This window comes from Portunus trituberculatus, chromosome 2, assembly GCF_017591435.1.
Source record: "Portunus trituberculatus isolate SZX2019 chromosome 2, ASM1759143v1, whole genome shotgun sequence".
NCBI classification, from domain to species: Eukaryota; Metazoa; Arthropoda; class Malacostraca; order Decapoda; family Portunidae; genus Portunus; species Portunus trituberculatus.
Genome location: NC_059256.1, coordinates 7,569,759 through 7,589,857, shown reverse-complemented (window position 1 = coordinate 7,589,857; position 20,099 = coordinate 7,569,759). Strand labels below are relative to the sequence as shown.

Below are 20,099 nucleotides of genomic sequence, written 5' to 3'. Positions count from 1 at the left end.
AGGACAAAGCAGAAGTAATGGGAGTAACAATCAAAACAAAGGAATTGAAGAAGAGAAAAATGATAGTTACATATGTGCCACCAAAGACCAATACATGGGGAACTGAGGAACATAAAGATTTGCAAAGAGAGGTGATTAAGTGCCTAGATAACATGATAAGAAGAGATACAAGAATACTTTTAGTTGGAGACTTTAACTGCAAAAAAGTAAACTGGAGAGAGATGGAAGTAATGGATAATGGTGGGCAGTGGAGTGAGAAAGTGTTACAGCTGACTATGGTTAATACAATGGACCAGTGGGTGGAGGAGTCAACAAGGTACAGGGGGGAAGAAGAACCATCGTTGCTTGACCTAGTCTTCACAAAGAAACCGAAGTCTCCTCCAATCATACAATACCTTAGTCCAATGGGGAAAAGTGATCATGTGACAGTAGAGATACAAATGCAGGAGGAAGATGAGATAAGATACAGAGAGGACTATAAAGGAGAGATTAAATTATGCAAGAGAGATTTTGAAAAATTAAGGAGATATTTTGCTGATACTGAGTGGAGAAACATTATGTACAGAAAGACAGTACAAGGAGAAATAGAAAGGTGTAAAAAAATTTGTACCTGTTTATAGAGTTAAGAATAAAATACATGCTTGGTACAATGCTAGATAAAGCATGGAAGAAACTTCATAAAGCAGAGAAATGACTATAACAGACGGCAGTACAAGGATGCCAGATATGAATATAGTAGAGTAAGGAGAGAGGAAGAAAGAAACTTTGAGAAAGATGTGGTGAGTAAAAGCAAAGACAAACCCAAACTTTTCTACAAACAAAGAATAAGGAAACAATTGAAAAAAAAATCATTAAAGAAGGGAAGACATACCAAACAGAGAAGGAAATGTGTGAAATAATGAATGACAGCTTCAAAACGGTGTTCACTGCAGAAGAAGATTTCACAGAACCTAATAGAACATTGCACTGCCAAGGATTACAGGAGATTGCAGTGCACAAAGAGGATATTGGAAGATTACTGGACAGGTTGGAAGTCAGGAAAGCAATGGGGCCAGATGGTGTATCAGGCTGGGTGTTAAAAGAATGTAAAGAGCAATTACTGGAGCCAATTTGGGAAATAATTACAAGTTCAACAAATGAAGGGAAAGTTCCACAAGAGTGGAAGAGAGCCAACGTAATACCGATATTTAAAGGAGGAAAGGCAACTGAACCACTAAACTACAGACCAGTGTCACTTACAAGTGTCGTAGGGAAGTTATGTGAAATAATTATCAAAGAAAAATGGGTTAAATTTCTAGAAGAGGACCAAGTCATATCGAACAGACAATTTGGGTTCAGGACAGGGCGGTCATGTGTATCAAACTTGTTAAGCTTCTACTCCAGAGTTATTGCAGGACTTGAAAGCAGAGATGGATGGGTAGACACAGTATACCTGGACATTAAAAAGACTTTTGATAAAGTCCCTCATGGAAAACTTCTTTGAAAACTAGAGAACATAGGAGGACTGCGTGGAACCTTGCTCCAATGGACAAGAGATTATTTGAAAGATAGGAAACGAGAACTGTGATCAGAGATACATACTCATCTTGGGGTAAAGTAACTAGTGGAGTGCCACAAGGGTCAGCGTTATCAAAACCAGAGAGGACTGTCTGCTGTTGCAGGAAGATTTAAACAAGATCTATGAATGGAGCAGGAAGTGGAAATTGGAGTTTAATGCCAAGAAATGTCACATAATGGAACTAGGAAAGAGTAAGAGAAGACCAGTATGGAACTATTTGATGGGGGAGAAACAAATAATGAAGACTAAAGAGGAAAAAGATCTGGAAGTGATCATACAGGAAAATCTGAGCCCTGATAAACACATAAGCAAGATATTTGGACTATCGTATAAAATGTTGACTAATATAAGAGTGGCATTTCATTACATGGATAAAGATATGATGAAAAAATCATCACAAGCATGATATGCCCAAGGCTGGAATATGCAGCAGTGGTATGGTCTGAGCTCTAAAAAGATATAAGAAAATTGGAAAGGATACAGAAGATTGCTACAAACATGGTGCCGGAACTAAAGGACCTCACATATGAAGAATGACTGAAGAAAATGTGACTGCCAACCTTACAAGATAGAAGAGAATGGGGACCTGATAACAATGTATAAGATAGTAAATGATATTGAAAAGATAGACAAGGAAGACCTGGTGCTGGTGACACAACAAGATGGAAGGACAAGAGGACATGTAAAGAAGATCAGGATGAGGCAGTGTGTGAAGGATGTTGCAAAATACAGCTTTCCACATAAAATGCTGGAAAAGTGGAATGCATTGAGTGATGAAGTTGTTACACCACATAATGTGCACAACTTTAAGAAAAAATTAGATAAATGGAGGTATGGAAACAAGACACACACACACACACACACACACACACACACACACACACACACTCTCTCTCTCTCTGTGTGACTGACCTTCATGTTCCAGCTGTGAGAGGAAGAGAGAGGTAGGTGGGTGAGATGAGCTCTGGGTGTGAGAGGAGGCTGTTAAGATTGAACCACTGGTAGCCCAACTTGCGAACCGTGAACCAGTGCGCCTTGTAGTTACAGATGAATGCCTGCTGCTCTCTGGAAAGTTAAGTTAGTTCTGGTTAGCTCAGGTTAGCTTAGGTTAAGTTAAGTTAGCTTAGGTCAAGTTAGGTTAGGTTAGGTTAGGTTAGGATAGGATAGGATAGGATAGGCACACTGACAGACTGACAGACTATAAGATCTATAAACAAGTCAAAAGTTAGGTCAGGTCAGGTTAGGTTAGAGACAGCACACAACTAAGATTAGGTTAGGAACATTATATTCTCTATCATTTTTCTCTCTCCTGTAATGACAATAAAAATTCTAATAAAAAAAATAATAATAATAGTAATAATGTGCTCTCTCTCTCTCTCTCTCTCTCTCTCTCTCTCTCTCTCTCTCTCTCTCTCTCTCTCTCTCTCTCTCATCATAATTTCCTCCTCCATTTATTGTTTTTTTCTTTTTTGCATATTTTTATTTACAATTTCCCTCTCCTCTCCTTCCAAACAAACAAAAACAAGAAAAACACAAATAAAAACACAACACTCTCTCTCTCTCTCTCTCTCTCTCTCTCTCTCTCTCTGTGTCCCCTTATTCCCTTCCTTCTTTTCTTTCCTTCCTTCCTTCCTTACCTTCTCTCTCTCTTACTCCCCCTTCCCTCTCCCTCCCTCCCTCCCTCCCTGTCCCTCTCTCTCCCTCACTCACTCCGGGTTAGAGCGAGCCATCTGAGCGAGGGAGCTGGAGGTGGAGGTGATGGGCACAAGGCTAAGGTCCCACACTCTCAGCGCTGAGGTCAGAACTTGTACACTGAACATTCCTGTGTCATCCATATTTTCCGAAGGTTGCTGCGGGAGAGAGAGAGAGAGAGAGAGAGAGAGAGAGAGAGAGAGAGAGAGAGAGAGAGAGAGAGAGAGAGAGAGAGAGAGAGAATTAGTTATTCAAGTTTTCATTATTTCATTTTATTATCATTATTTCATTATTATTACTATTATTGTTATTACAGCTGAGAGAGAGAGAGAGAGAGAGAGAGAGAGAGAGAGAGAGAGAGAGAGAGAGAGAGAGAGAGAGAGAGAGATAGGTGGGTGAGATGAGCTGCTACTATTATTACTACTACTACTACTACTACTACTACTACTACTACTACTACTACTACTACTCCACCCACTACTAAATGACAACCAAAACTAACCTAACCTAACACAAACAAGCTTAAACTGAAACCACCACCACCACCACCAGTACCTGCATGAACCTTCTGAAGTCGTCTGTATGTACGCCTGCCTCTGCCATGTGTCTCCTCTCAGCCAGGTCCATCTGTCTAGCCAGGGCTGCCAACTCTACTGCAGTGAAATAGTAACCCTGCAGGAGGTTGTTCACACAGTGCTGGCCGCAAAGTCTTCCTTCTTGCTGAGAGAGAGAGAGAGAGAGAGAGATGGGAAGTGGTTTTAGTTTACTTTTGAAGGGATGCATTCTATGTTTGAAGTATTTTTTGGCGGCAGCGGCAACGGCTGGATGTATTGTTGCTTTGGTTACGTCAGAGTGTTGCCAATGCTACACATCCAGCTGGATCCGTAACTGCCCCCCCCCACCAGGGATACTAAACAAACCCAGAGTACTAACCTTCTCACTCAGGGATGGGCAAACTTTTCACTCCTGGGCCACATTAAAGAAAATCACAATCTTGTACGTCCGCACACTATATCAACCCAAAACCATTTAATACTTGAAATAATAAAAATGAAAGGCTTCTAAAGGAAAAGCCACTCTCACACACACGTGCACACTTGCGGGAAGAAAATGCAATGCTCACAACACTATTTGGCGTTCTTTATTTACTTCGTGGTACAGTGGAACCCTGCACGCTTTGAGGTCCGAGGAGTCTCCAAGCGGAATGGTTCGAATCCTGTCCACGGTCCGAGTGTAGGTTGGGCTTCCTCACTCGGGGCAACGGTTTCCTAGCGGGTGGGCTTTGAGATAGGAGGTGCCACAAAAAGTATCCCCTTTACCCCAGAAATTCCCATGAAAACCCCACATGGTATGAATAAAAAAATAGGTAAATAAATAAATAAATAAAAAAAAAACGGCTCTTTCACATTTACTAATATTTGTCGAGCTGCAGGAGTTTCTTTGGCAGGTCGTAGTTTGCCCACACCTGCTGCAGCTGACCCCCTCTTAGACCCTTCCCAGTTGGTGTAAACCCCTTCAGTACCAGGACATGCTTTCCTATTCATTCTCCTGACTATCTGGTGATTTTATACAGCTTCAGAAATTTATGTAGGGATTAAAAGAGTGAAGACTGTGGCCACTAATCTTCAGACCTCCATAGACCTTTCCTAATGTCAATAAAATGGTCACACCCAAAACTCAAGGTAAAAATGCATCCCAGTACTGAAGAGGTTAACTTTACACCCCTCAGGTAAAATCGTAGCGTGGAGGATGAGGGCACAGGACAATTTCTAGCTTCATCCTACCACCGATTTCCTGAGAAGCATTAAAAGGAGAGTTTCATTTCGTTTGGTTTGGTGGGGTTGTGGTTTGGTCACGTTTGGGTGGTAAGCCGGAACTCTTAAAGAACACATCCCACCCCACCCTACTATGTTTTATTTCCATTTTTCCTTCATTTACTATCAATTTTTCTTTCCTTCTGTTTTAATCCCCACTTCCTCCATTTATTCTCTCTTTCTCTCTCCCTCTCTTTCTTGTTGACCAATAGCGTGGCTTCACATATGTGACGTCAAATCAGCTGGGTGAAGAAGCTGCGACAGGGGAGTCAGGAATCGAGGACAGCGAGTGGGATGTGTTCTTTATGAGAGTGCCAGTACGCTTTGTCAATTGTGGTGTGGGGCGTGTCAAGCTAGAAACATTGCTCAACACAAACAAAACAACGCTCGCTGCCATGAATTCAGCCACCACCACACCATCAATGTATTTGCACCTTTTTTTTGTATGTGATTGAGATCTATCCTGCAAGGCACATTACTGCTTCTACAATGTTCCTCCACCTACACTCTGCGATGTCCCACAGGTCCCCAAAATGGCTGGAAATGAACTACACTCTAACGTTGGTCCGGTATTACTGCAATGTGAACCACGTCACTATACACACTCTAGACCGCACTCCTACCACTATTTTTAACCCCATTTTACCCTATCGGAAATTAATAATATTTTCAGGACAGAGGTTAGGTTAGGATAGGTCTACAAGCTTTTCTAACCCCATTTCACCCTATCGGAAGTTAATAATATCTTCAGGACAGAGGTTAGGTTAGGTTAGGATAGGTCTACAAGCTTTTCTAACGCCATTTTACCCTATCGGAAATTAATATCTTCAGGACAGAGGTTAGGTTAGGTTAGGTTAGGATAGGTCTACAAGCTTTTCTAACGCCATTTTACCCTATCGGAAATTAATATCTTCAGGACAGAGGTTAGGTTAGGTTTCCCCACACTAAACCCCCAAGCTAAAATAGAGGAAAATCTTAGAAATTCTGTCCTGAAGTTATTATCAATTTCCGATAGGCTTAGAGTTAGAAATGCTTGTAGACCTACCTAACCTAAACTCTGCCCTGAAGTTATTAGTTTCTGATAGGGTAATATGGGGTTAGGAATGGTGTTAGGAGTGTGATGTATGTGAAATAGTATACAGTGACGTGTGGTGTACTAGTTCACACTGTAGTAATACCATATACTTTAATTCAACAGCGACTGGAATGTATCGACTAGTCTTAAAAACTGGAGATTGACACGTAATATCACGCCATTAATCATTTCACCAAGTACATTTCTCACCAATCAAAAGCCACATCGCAGACTCCATGCTTGGTGAAACTACAAACTACAAAAGCATAAAAAATAAATAAAAAAGAAATATTTAAAAATGACAAATAAAAACTAAAATCTTTCTACCTCATTCTCTTCCTCCTCCTCTTCCCTTTCTTCCTCCTCCTCCTCCTCATTCCCCACATTTAGATACAGGCCTCCCTCATCCTCACACTAATTTCCACCCCTCCAGTGTCACCATGGGGCGCAATATTAGCCAAAATCCCCACCTTTTCATGGTACACCAGATCCATGATGCTAAAGGGCGCTGATCTTCATCTTGAGGAGTGACTACGTGTTTTCATTAATTTTTTTTCTTTTCTTTTCTTTTCTTTAGTTTTCCTTTACTTTTATGTTTATTATTCATTTATATATTTTTTGTTACTTTTTTTCTTCTTCGTTCTTTCGTTTTCTTTCTTTTATTCGTTTTTCTTTTGTTTTTTGTTTTTTTTACGTTTAGTTTATTTCGCTGTTGTTATTTTTCCTAATTTATTTTTGTTTTCTTTCATTCCTATTCCTTCATTCATTTTTTTCCTTTTTAATTTCTTTTCCATCCGCTTCACTTTCATTTTGCCAATTTGCGACTGAAATTGCAAGTCGCTAGAAGTATCCACTGAACCCTTCTAGTGTCACACGTAACGACTGGAAAGTATCGACTAGTTGGAGTGAAACTGCAAGTCGCTATAGATGTATCCATGAACTGAACCCTTCTAGTCGGAAAGTGTCACACGTAGCGACTGGAAAGTATCGACTAGTAGTAGTAGTGTCAACAAACAGCTACCCGCCAAGATGTGATGATGGTGAAGCGGTGGCTGCTCTTCTCTTGGCGTACCGGAAGAGTCAACAGGAAAGAAAATGCCTGTGGGATGTGGATGCGTCCCTGGCTGAGTGGAGGAAGGAAAGGCGTGTCTGCCGCACAATAATAATAATTAAGACTAAACTGAATGACTATAGCTATGGGGACAGGACACCAACACCACACATTTTTTCCCAGAGAGAGAGAGAGATGCAAGAATATTATATTGACACATATACACGTACACCTCTCTCTCTCTCTCTCTCTACCGGACACGCACACACACAGACCAAGAGAGAGAGAGAGAGAGATTGACTGATACATTTATTGTTGAATTGATAAATAAATACAACAAAGGAGGAGGATGGACCTTGCCACCCACCCCACTGGGCAAAGACTTAAGGTTAAACTATAATATATATATATATATATATATATATATATATATATATATATATATATATATATATATATATATATATATATATATATATATATATATATATATATATATATATATATATATATATATATATATATATATATATATATATATATATATATATATATATATATATATATATATATATATATATATAACAGGAATACAAGTACTTCAATAAATAAATACAGATATTGCACACCTTATTGCATAAAGATCCTACAATCTGGAAGCAAACTGAAGATATTCCTCGAATGTATCCCTGAGAGTGGCTGACTGTAGGATGGTCAATGAGGCTGTACAAGTTATGTTGACATTGTGGCCAAATTTAGCAATTAGAGGACATTCCATGATACAATGACGCAGGGTGTGTCCCCTTGGTGCAGCACACAGCACACGTACAGCACACACCAGGAGAAGTGTTTATAGCTTAATTTGAGGTGATCATTGCCACCCTGTCATGTGATGCAGTGTACGTGTCTCCCATACGTGTAAGCACAGCTCTGGGAGACACGTGCATAGTGAAGACTAGTGCCACTGTCCCTATGGCAACAAAGCTCCAACTGATCACTAATGCTACTATGTACAAAGTCCCTAATGCTACTCTTAACATAACCCAGAGTGTACTCAGTGCCAGGGTCCAGTGTGTCATCTTGGGGAGAACATTGAGCAATTGAGGCGGTCTGCTATTTCATTTAGCGGGATACCTACCCACATGAGAGGGTATCCAGGTGAAATGGACCATGACACCACCATCTTCTACAGGGCGTGGATGAGATCAAGACACTTATTAACTTGATCAGTCCATGGGGGAGGCAGACTGAAGAATATAATTATACAATGCAGCCTGATCCTTATTAAATTTTTACTTATCCATACATACTTTGAATAAGAACTAGTTGACCTCTTCCGTAAGAAAAGGAAAATTTCCGATACAAATCAGTACGTTAATAAAATTCATATCTCTTCGTAAAACTCTCTATAGAAAAAAAATAAATAAACGTAAACTTTTGTAAGAACAAATCTTATAAAACTAGCTCATGAAACAAATGAAAAGATTATAATTAACCCAAATATAAAACAACAGCACTACATGCACTGGAAAAGCATGCAGTACTACAAGGGCAGGTTTAACTATATAAAAATGTAAATAAACTAAAACAGAAATGTACTAATGAAGAAAGTAACAATGAAAAGAGTAACATGATGAAATAATAATAGAAAGTAACAGAAAAAAAAGTAAGAAAATATTGAAGCTTTATTTCTATTTTGGACCTAACCTAACCTAACCATCCCTCTCTCTCTCTCTGATCAACACCATAGAAAACCCTTATCAAAAACCCGTGGCACTTGAGGTAAAGCCTTTTGAGCTTGGAAATGTTGTTAATCTGCCACCAGCACCATAAAAACCAACATATTTGACCTTACTCTAACATTTTGTGCTGAGCTTGCCACTAACCTAGCTGACCCATTGGTGGCAGCACAGTCACAGACATTTTGGGCTGTGTTTTGTTGTTGGTGCTGTTGGCTTAGCTTAAGTTATTATTTATCTATTCATTTATTTTATTTATCTATTTACTTTTAGGCTTATCAGAGTAAAGTTTGGTTTGGTTTGTTTAGTTTGGTTAGGCTAAGTGGCATCACACATTGCCTTCACTGACTTCCATCTCTTCTCTTGGCTGGATGGGGTGATGGTGGGGTGTGTAGGGGTGTAGGGTGGCTGGCTAGGGTCTATGTAGGGTGACAGAGTGGTAGAATAGGAAAAAAAAAAACAGATAGAAAAATTGATATAAAAAAGAACTTGTATAAGGAAGTAGAAGGTTTAAATGTAAGAGGTACAAATATGTGTTGATGTGATAAAGTGAAGGATTTGTGAGTTACAGTTGGTGAGTGTTTGAAGTGAAATGCTGAGATGAAGGAGGTTGTGAGAACAGCACAGTACAATCTGATGAATATTGCCTTTCTACTTTCTAAGGAGACATTTGGGTGAGTGTTGTGTCAAGATTGTGACTCAGAATAATGTAATAACAAAGTTGGAGTCCTGCAGCTCCTTATATTATACCTTGCCAAACTATCAACTGAAACCACTACAACTAACAGCCTAATGAATCAGGCTGCTAGGATAACAAAACGTGCATCGCCTCTCCACAGAATAGCACCCGTACTTATTGATCTACATTGCTTGCTGATAAAACCTGCAATTGTTGGTCAAATCTGTGTACCAACTCACCAAGTCATGACTACTGGAGAGGCCGTTCATATCACAAAATATCACATCCCTTTGAGGTTAGTAGCAGTGTAGCAGTAAGGGACGCGGCAGATGAGTAGCGGCCAAATGTACTCAGGAGTAACTCTGATGTTGGTTCCAGAGCCTTTCAAGTGTGTGCTCCAACACTGTACAAAAGGCTTTCAGTGCAGGTGAAGGCCAGCAATACCATTGTGCTTTTTAAGTAAAGGCTTTTAATTAAAACATTTCTATTCAGGGATGTCTAAAACTATAACTCAACACTACATTGTGTAACCATACAACTAGTTAGGTACAATTTGTTTGTATGGTTATTTATACTAGTATAATTTGTGTGTGTGAAATTAGTTTTACTCTATTTTGATACAGTACACATTGCATGAAGGCATTAGTCACATTTGTACATGGATATTCATATCCTTGAGAATAGAGGCCCTGTAGAGCACCACTGCTTGGAGGAATAGGGTGTGAACATTGTAATAAAGAATGAAGTCTCATTGGTGATTTCCTGGATGCTGCCACTCTCAGCAATATTTGTAAGGAATGTTCCAAGTTTGCAGTGTGTCGCCTGTCTTATTCAGTGTGTCCTATGTGCTACATTCTTTCACTCCTATATGTTGTGCAGACACAGAGTACGCATTGCATTCCCTTATTGCACCTTATTGATTATTACTCTAATGCTTTTATTTATCTATTTATTTTGTCCTGGAGTGTTGCCATGGCAGCATGAACACTGTACAGTGTAGTGTGTTCTTAGCCTGTTAGTCAAGAACTGAGACTGAAGACACCAAAACACAGGGAAGGAAAACAACTTGTCACCATGTCACACACACACACATTTATTGAAAGGCACACCTGCGCCGCCAACAAAACAACTGCTGCGGCCGTCACTCCCTCACAGCACACACAGACACAGCCGCCACCACAGGCACGGCTGTGGCCCCACCCACCCACACAACACACCACCTCAAAAGTGGACCTTCACATGTCTGGCAATATCACGCTTTGCCTTGAAACACTTGCCACATTCATCACACTTGAACTCCCTCAACCCAGTGTGTCTGAAGGTGTGTTGATTGAGGCGAGAAATGGTTCCAAACCTTCTGCCACACTCACCACACTCATAATTCCTAACACCACTGTGTGTCAGGCTGTGTGTGGTGAGGTGAGACTTTAGGCAAATTTCTTCCCACACTCATCACACTCATAATTCCTAACACCACTGTGTGTCAGGCTGTGTGAGGTGAGGGAAGATTTGTGGGTAAATTTCTTTCCACACTCACCACACTCATAATTCCTAACACCACTGTGTGTCAGGCTGTGTATGTTGAGGGAAGACTTGTGGGTAAATTTTTTCCCACACTCACCACACTCATAATTCCTAACACCACTGTGTGTCAGGCTGTGTGTGTTGAGGGAAGACTTTTGGGTAAATTTCTTCCCACACTCACCGCACGCATAATTCCTAACACCACTGTGTGTCAGGCTGTGTGTGGTGAGGTTAGATTTTTGGGTAAATTTCTTCCCACAGTCACCACACTCATAATTCCTAACACCACTGTGTGCTAGGGTGTGTCTGGTGAGGCTTTGCTTGGTGGTAAACATTTTGTCACACTGCTGGCACTCAAACCTGCTCTGTCCTGTGTGGCCAGAGCTGCCTGTCTCCTGGTGATCCTTGCCACCACGCCTGTGCCTCCCCACACCTGAGGCTGACTGCTGCTGCCACTGGCCACCCATGCTGCTACCTGGCCTCACAACTTCCACGAGCCCCACACCACTGTCACCAGCACATGCTGTAGCCAGTCCGGTAGGGAGCCTCGGGGAAGGCAGAGAGCCAGGCAGCTGTTGGTGGTGGTGGTGGTGGTGGCGGTGGTGGTGGCAGCAGCAGCAGCAGTGGTGACAGCAGCGGCTTGGATGCTGGCAGGGCTGGGCTGGTCTGTGGAGCAGGGAAGAATGGTGTGGCCATCACAAACTACACACGTCTCACAAACACTGCCACACAAGCTCTACACCAGCCCGGACTGCTCTAAGTGACTCTATCATAGTGCAGCACAACCCAGCACAGGGTGTACTTCACTATTCACTCCCACACAAGTTACCACAGCAAACTGTTGTTGCACTGCTGTAACCAGTAACCAGTAAATACCAACCCACTGCCTCCCTGCCTCCCATCATCCTGTGCAGGGCTGGCCAACCCACCAAACCTCCCACAGCAGCCTCACACTGGACAACCACTGCAGTGGCAGTTTCTCATTTTGGTCTACCCCAGCCCAAAGCCCACCCTTCCACCAGGTCCCTATCCAGGCTTGCTGGTGATAGGGGAAGAGAAGAGCAAGATAAGGTGCACTGTGTTAAACAGTAAAGTTTGGTTTGGTGGGTCTAATGAGCTTTAAAGAATATTTTTAAAGGACATAAGAAAAATGGCATTGGCAATTCACTATTATTGGCATAATTGTATTGACATTTTTTGCAAGAGGGAAACTAACCAAGGGAGGGAAAAAAAAATAAATAAATAAAATAAATAAATGCAAGGTCCCTTTAAAGAATTGGAAAGAAATGGCCACAAGACTGAGACGAACGTCTTGACACCTTACTCTTAAATGAAGTCAAGACATAGGAAGATGGCAATATAGAAGCAGGCAGGGAGTGCCAGAGTTTACCAGAGAAAAATGTGAATGACTGAGAATACAGTTAACTCTTGTATTAGAGGGTTGGACAGAACAGGGATGGGAGGAAGAAGAAAGCCTTGTGCAGCGAGGGTGGGGGAGCAGAGGGGAGGGGAGGCATGCAGTCAGCAAGATCAGTAGAGCAGTCAGCATGAAAATAGTGATAAAAGATAGCAAGAGATGCAACATTCCGGCAGTGAGAAAGAGGCTGAAGAGTCAGTCAGAGGAGGGGAGTTGATGAGACGAAAAGCTTTTGATTCTACCCTATCTAATGAAGCTGTGTGAGTGGAACCCCCAAACATGAGAAGAGTACTCCATAGAGGGGTGGATAAGGCCCTTGTACAGAGTTAGCAGTTGGAGGGGCGAGAAAAACTGGCGGAGACGCCGCAGAACGCCTAACTTCATAGAAGCTGTTTTAACAAGAGATGAGATGTGAAATTTCTAGTTAAGATTATGAGTAATGGACAGACCGAGGATATTCAGTGTTGAAGAGGGAAACAGATGAGTGTCATTGAAGAAGAGGGATAGTTGTCTGGATTGTTGTGTCGAGTTGATAGATGGAGGAATTGAGTTTTGAGGCATTGAAAACTACTAGATTTTCTCTGCCCCAATCGGAAATCTTAGAAAGATCAGAAGTCAGGCGTTCTGTGGCGTCCCTGCATGATCTGTTGACTTCCTGAAGGGTTGGTCGTCTCTGAAAGGACGTGGAAAGATGTAGGGTGGTATCATCAGCGTAGGAGTGGATAGGGCAAGAAGTTTGGTTAAGAAGGTCATTAATGAATAATAGAGAGTGGGTGACAGGACAGAACCCTGAGGAACACCACTATTAATAGATTTAGGAGAAGAACAGTGGCCGTCTACCACAGCAGCAATAGAGCGGTCGGAAAGGAAACTTGAGATAAAGTTGCAGAGAGAAGGATAGAAGCCGTAGGAGGGCAGTTTTGAAATCAAAGCTTTGTGCCAGACTCTATCAAAAGCTTTTGATATGTCTAACGCAACAGCAAAAGTTTCACCGAAATCTCTAAAGAGGATGACCAAGACTCAGTAAGGAAAGCCAGAAGATCACCAGTAGAGCGACCTTGACGGAAGCCATACTGGCGATCAGACAGAAGATTGTGAAGTGACAGATGTTTGAGAATCTTCCTATTCAGGATAGATTCAAAAACTTTAGACAAGCAAGAGATTAAAGCTATAGGACGGTAGTTTGAGGGGTTAGAACGGTCACCCTTTTTAGGAACAGGCTGAATGTAGGCAAACTTCCAGCAGGAAGGAAAGGTAGAAGTCGATAGACAAAGTTGGAAGAGTTTGGCCAGGCAAGGTGCAAGCACAGAAGCACAGTTTTTGAGAACAATAGGAGGGACACGCCAGCCATCAGGTCCATAAGCCTTCCGAGGGTTTAGGCCAGCGAGGGCATGGAAAACATCATTACGAGGAACTTTAATTGAAGACATGAAATAGTCAGAGGGAGGAGGAGAGGGAGGGACAAGCCCAGAATCATCCAAGGTGGAGTTGTGAGCAAAGGTTTGAGAGAAGAGTTCAGCTTTAGAGACAGAAGAGATGGCACTGCACTGGTGCCATCACCATGAAATAAAGGAGGGAAACAGGAACAAGTGAAGTTACTGGAAGTGTTTTTAGCCGATGCCAGAAATCTTGAGAGATTGTGACATTTTCTCTTTATGAAGGTGTGTTTATGCGTTCAGCACACAGAGATGGGTCTCTGACACAGAAACAGTAATCATTCCAGGGAAAATCAGAATAATACCTCCTCAGGCCCCCCCCCAACAACTCACAGAGGCAAAACACCTGAGGAGGAATTGAAGAAATAGGGCAAGATACAGAAATGGGATTATAATTGGAGGAGCCTTATGGAGAAGATAGAGTAAAAGCATAAGCAGAAGAATTAAAGGTAAGGAAAGATTCAAAATGTTGGGTGTATGTCCAAGACAGTAAAGAACACGAGTAGGGTGTTGCACCAGTTGCTCTAGGTCACAGAGGATAGCAAAGTTGAAGGCTAGTTCACCAGGATGGCCAGTGAAGGGAGAGAAAAGCCAAAGCTGGTGGTGAACATTGAAATCTCCAAGGATGGAGATCTCAAAAGGGTAGAGGGACAAAATGTTCTCCACTTTGAAAGTTAAATAGTTAAAGAATTTACTATAGTCAGAGGAGTTAGGGGAGAGATAGACATCAAAGAAAAATTTTGTTAGTGAGTGACTATTGAGTTGAAGCCAGACAGTGAAAAACTCAGAAGATTTGAAAGCACGGGCATGAGAGCAAGTTAAGTTGCTGCGCACATAGATGCAACATCCAACTTTGGAACGAATATAAGGAGAGAGTAAAGTAGGGCGGCTACTGGCAGTTGCCTCAGACAGCTATGTTTCAGTGAGGAAAAGATGAGGTTTAGTATAGGAGAGGTGGTGTTCTTTTGACTGAAAATTAGATCTAAGACCACGAATGTTACAGAAGTTAATATAGAGAAAGTTGAGGGAGGTGCCAAGACCTTTTGGGTTGTCATCGCGAGAGTAGTCCAACCTGGGGACATTTATGGTCCCCTCCTCAGAAGGGGACTCTGAGTCACCATTTCTAATTTTTTTATTTTAAGTGAAGAGTGTATGTGTGGTAAGTGCATGTAATTTTGTGTGAAGAAGGAGAGTTGTCTTTAGAGGGCAGGCTGTGACTACCCCTCGAGTTGTGAGACACAACTAGCTTTAATGGAAGGTTCACAGCACCCCCTGAACTACTCACTGGGAGTAAATTATCATTACAGTAAGTGTCTACTACCTCCTCCAGGTAACAACAAACACAGTGTAAGGTTCTTGTTGTCATATTCTTGACCTTGATCTTGTTGTTAGCATCTTAATCTAACTAAACCTTACCTACACCACACTTCTTGTTTGGTTAGGTTAGGTGCTGGCAGCAACAGCAGGATCAGGATGGCCACCATCACAACAACAGCTGCAGGGACACGTACCTCTTCTTAATATTAATCAACATAAAATCGTTTATTGTGTTATGCAGCAAGTTTTTGAAAGCTGATATATGCATGATATTGTGTATATAATATTGATTATATGTGAGGTTGGCACTGTCCTCAAGAAAGCGTCCCGCGTGCTCGCCTCGATTCCCAGCTCCCGGTTTCTCAACCTTTTTAGCCTTGCGTGATCCTTAAAATACATGACATATCTCAAGGAACCCCTTCGGAATAAAATTTTTTTTTTTTACCATATTTCTCATTTTATGTGACGTCAAGTCAGCTGGGTGGAAGAGCTGCGAAGGGAGAGCCCCCGGGAATCGAGGCGAGCGCGCGGGACGCTTTCTCAGGGACAGTGCCCTGAGATTTTCTAAGTATCAACCTCGGGAGGCGCGAGAAGCTAAGGTTAACTCACCTTTGGGAAGTTCTCTCCATATCCCACCGCTGTTCCACCTCCCCACTCTTCTCTCTCTCTCTCTCTCACGAGACAAATGAGTTTGATCCACACAACAGTGACAGTAATAACAGTAAACACTCACTGGCAGTGTTCCCGTGAGACTCCTCGGTGAGTGAGTCAGTGAGTGCTGCCGCTTCTCCTGTGGAGGGCTGCGATGATGACCTTGGGCCCTTGGCTGACGTGCCGCTGACCACCTGCTGCTGGTGACGCGGCAATCACAGCTAGGCTACAGGACTGACACTCGTCTTGTGCACACTTGTTGAGGAAGACACAGGTGAAGGGTGGGGGTGGACAGCAGCAGGACACAGGTGTATACTGTTCACACCACTGTCCACCACTGCCAGCGGTGAGGAACAGCCAAGCCCAGCACCGCCAGTGCACGCTTGGAACCAACAAGGATTCTTGTATGAATATTCCTTGCTTGGAAACATTAGAGGGACTGTCACGCATTTCTGGCAGGTCAAGTTGCGAACTTCACCCTAAATGAACCTTTAACGTTACCCTGTTTGCTTTGAAATTGGCCTGTTTGTTAGAAATATGTGTATTAAAGATAATTTAAATGTATGTACACGCAAGAAACATTACCTTAATATGAACGGTGATGAAATAATATTACCCAGAAATTAAATAATGTAGTCCTAAACTAAGATGATTACCGTGCACCTGACAGCACTGCGGTAACGAGGTTGCTGGGTGGGTGGGAACACCACCTCTCCTCTCGAGGTGATGTTACTGGCCCGCTTTTATGTTGAAGGAGTATGTTAGTAGTATTACCCCTTGTTATTAATTTGTACATAAATACAGCAACATATAATTTGTTTATGTCAAATAATTTCATAAAGCTCATGTTTTCAAATAAATCATGTGTGTGATCAAAGTAAACAGAGTTACTTATGATCTTATTTTCTTTTATAGACTGACTAAGGGAAGTAGATGTGTGAGATATGTATTGCACCAGACTGGTGTAGAATATTGTAAGTGTGACTAAACATGAGCATTGTAGAGAATTTCAACCCTTAACGGGAACGTACAGTACGTGACTTCACATGGTCATAGTCAGTGGTTTTGAAAAAGCGCGCCATTTTTCACCCACACATGGCTCCAAGGCAAGGGAGAGGGCGCGCGCCTATCCAAGGCCCTCTCTAGTACATACGTAAGCCTTAATTATTAACCTATCCCGCTGTACTAAAAAAATTAAGCCAGTGGGCGAAGCTTACGATCGCAACTTAAACCCAAAGCATTAATCCTCTCCTGTGTTAAGCAATGGGAAATTGTCGCTTTTTTTTTTTTTTCCATTACTAGAGGAAAACTAAGAAAAAAAAATGGTGGTTTAACTTAACGTAAACCACATTGTAGTTTCCTAAATGTCATGTAGAGAGCCAGCACTCAAGTGGGCCTTTTCTTTTAATCTTCCTTTTTTTTTTTTTTTGCCCTTCTGGCCCTCTTCCCTACGTAAAAAAAAAAAAAAAAGAATGTTAATGCGAAATAGCTACAATATTGAAAGAAATACAGCAGGACGTTTCAGAGAGAAATTATGGCAAAAAGATTACCTACTTTTTTTCTCGTTTAATGCATGACAAGGAACAGATAATTGTGAAGTAAAATTTCAGGGATTGATGCTATTCCAACGCACAGTTAAGTGAAATCACACATCATTCTAAAAGCTAGAGAGAGAGAGAGAGAGAGAGAGAGAGAGAGAGAGAAAGTATTTGACATGTGTTAATTAATTGCTATACTAAGAAAAATATATTTTCAGGCCAACTTTCACCTGATGTACAGTTTATCCTTCATTTAAATGCACATGTGTATGTACTGTACATGTCTACATCTATACATTCACATGTGTACACATGACCTTGTTCAGTCATACGTTTGCCCCGCGAAGACAGCTTCCCATGTGCACCTCTCACCCAAGTCCACCAAAGCTGGACATGTATTATCTCATTTGTATGTATGATTTACCGTCTAAATCTTCGTGGCACAGTATGCCACAAGTATTGCGAGTGTATTAATGCCACATATGCTGTGGCGCGCCAGGTGGATCCATAAAATCTGTTTGTGAAATATTGACTCATGACCACATGTAGGGGGAACATTGTTTATAAGATGGAATATCACACTATCGTGAATATCAACTTTGTCAGTAAACCCACAGTTATAGACTTGAAGTATTTATTCTGGACGTTTCGAAGGCCACTGCCTTCATTCATCTTCAACAGTACAAAGCAGAAGTCATTCTAACTCACGCTAAATATGCTTGGCTGGGATTTGATAAGACTCCTGGTCCTGGCAGGGCACAGTTATTTTCTCGTTCGACATGTGTGTAATAGTCTTTATCATGTTTTCTTCTGGTTTCTTTGGTAGGCAATTTGCCATATGTCGCATCGCTGTGAATTGTGGGATGAGAAAACACAATAGGTGTTGGCTGAGCAAACTGTACATCTCACTGCTACAACAACATTCACTGAAGCCTGTCAGTCACTCACAGCGGACCTGCTTATTCAGAAATCGGCTCTCGATCTTTTGTTGAGAGCACCAAAAAAAAAAAAAAAAAAAATAACATTTTCAGAAATCGGCTCTCGATCTTTTGTTGAGAGCACCACAATTGAGATGAAGAGCATACAATTTATAAATGATGTTGAAATAATGGTTTCAGTAATATGTTCAAGCAAAAATTATCATGATATTACGTGGAAAAAGCAACCATTTTAGCTTGACAATATTAAATTTTCTTACTTTTCTTTCCAAAGAATCTTTATTAATATATATGGCAAAGTAACTATTTTTGCAATATTAAGAAAAAATAAATCATGAAAATCAAATATGAAAATAAATTTGCGTTTTTACTTTCATCGTTCTATAAGATTTTTTTTTTTTTCAAATCTGATCAAGCGTAGCTCGAGAAAAATTATATATATATATATATATATATATATATATATATATATATATATATATATATATATATATATATATATATATATATATATATATATATATATATATATATATACACACATTTTTTTAATTTTTTTTTATTTTATTTTATTTTTTTTTCATTGGGTCCAAATGGAGTCATGACACAATTAGTGTGAGTGAATTTGGGCATTTCCGTTTAAGGATTAAGTATGTTGTTAGGTATAAGGTCTTTAAATTGATATAGAAGAGAGTTAAGTCCAGATGATTTAAGATATAATTCTGCAATATCATCAAAGATTACACCTATGAACTTTTGTTGTTTGGTTTTGTTGATGACATTGTCAATGGTAAGACTCTCATACAACATAGACCTTTGGTAATTAATGATGAAACTGTTGAAATAGTAGAAGAATACAATTGATTATAGACAATAAATTCAAATTTTCCTCACACATAGATAGAATATATAAAAGTCAAATTCAAGAATGTATTTCATTAGCAAACTTGTGAATGAAATGTAAGTATTAAACTAATGGATTTGTTTTTCAGTAGTATATTGCAATGAGTTTTTTCGTTTGCTGTATGTTGTTGGTACGGAAATAGTACTCTGGAATCTAAAGGTGAATCGAGCAAGATAATAAAGAAATGTAGCCGATCAAATGTTTAAAATGCCAAACCAGTGTTAGAAGTGTATAAAGGAGCGGTTATTCCGAGGAGCAACACCACAATCAATGATCCCAGTCACCCAGTGCACTCGTGTTACAAAATGTTACCATCTGGCAAAAGGTGGAGATCTGTGCAGGGCCCAACATCTCCATATAGGGAGTCGTTTGTTCCATCTAGTATTAGGATAACAAATGGAAATGAACTGGTGTAAAAGGCGGCGGCACACAGGAATGTCAGCAATGTTTTAATGGTTTAATGTTTTGTGTTTGAGGTAACGCATGATTAACAACTGCATAGATATCACTCATAGTGTTAATACTTTGTAAACTCTTATAGTTCACTTTTTTATACTTTGGCAAGCATAACACAAATTCTGTGACAGAAATAAAATTTTATTATTATTATTGTTATTATTATTATTATTGGGGGAGAGAGAGAGAGAGAGAGAGAGAGAGAGAGAGAGATTTAACTTTATTGTTGTAGCAGTGAATACAACTAAGGAGGAGGTCGGGTCATGCCATGTTACAGACAGGGATGAAGCGTCAATCAGGAGGTGGAGCT

At 40.7% G+C, this 20,099-nt stretch overlaps 2 protein-coding genes across 4 annotated transcripts in view; both read right to left on the bottom strand.

The window, feature by feature from the left end:
* Nucleotides 1-6,754, bottom strand: part of LOC123504396 (ataxin-3-like) — a 12,743-nt gene extending 5,989 nt beyond the window's left edge. Inside the window, 5 exon segments of the mRNA XM_045254859.1 lie at nt 2,471-2,499; nt 2,501-2,623; nt 3,269-3,408; nt 3,806-3,970; nt 6,610-6,754. Coding sequence (XP_045110794.1) covers nt 2,471-2,499; nt 2,501-2,623; nt 3,269-3,408; nt 3,806-3,970; nt 6,610-6,633 — 481 coding nt within the window. The 5' untranslated portion in view covers nt 6,634-6,754.
* A 3,923-nt stretch (nt 6,755-10,677) lies between these two features.
* Nucleotides 10,678-16,404, bottom strand: LOC123504358 (zinc finger protein 248-like). 3 transcript variants are annotated; one of them, XM_045254823.1, is made up of 3 exons: nt 15,912-16,404; nt 15,402-15,480; nt 10,678-11,798 (listed from the first exon to the last, which is right to left on the bottom strand). In XM_045254823.1, the coding sequence occupies exons 2-3, from the start codon at nt 15,467-15,469 to the stop codon at nt 11,036-11,038; spliced, it is 831 nt and encodes a 276-aa protein (XP_045110758.1). In that variant the 5' UTR covers nt 15,470-15,480; nt 15,912-16,404; the 3' UTR covers nt 10,678-11,035. The 3 variants fall into 3 exon arrangements, with proteins under 3 accessions (XP_045110758.1, XP_045110756.1, XP_045110759.1); XM_045254821.1 differs by having other exon boundaries at nt 16,036-16,404; XM_045254824.1 differs by lacking the exon at nt 15,402-15,480 and having other exon boundaries at nt 16,036-16,400.
* Between the last annotated feature and the right edge of the window lie 3,695 nt (nt 16,405-20,099).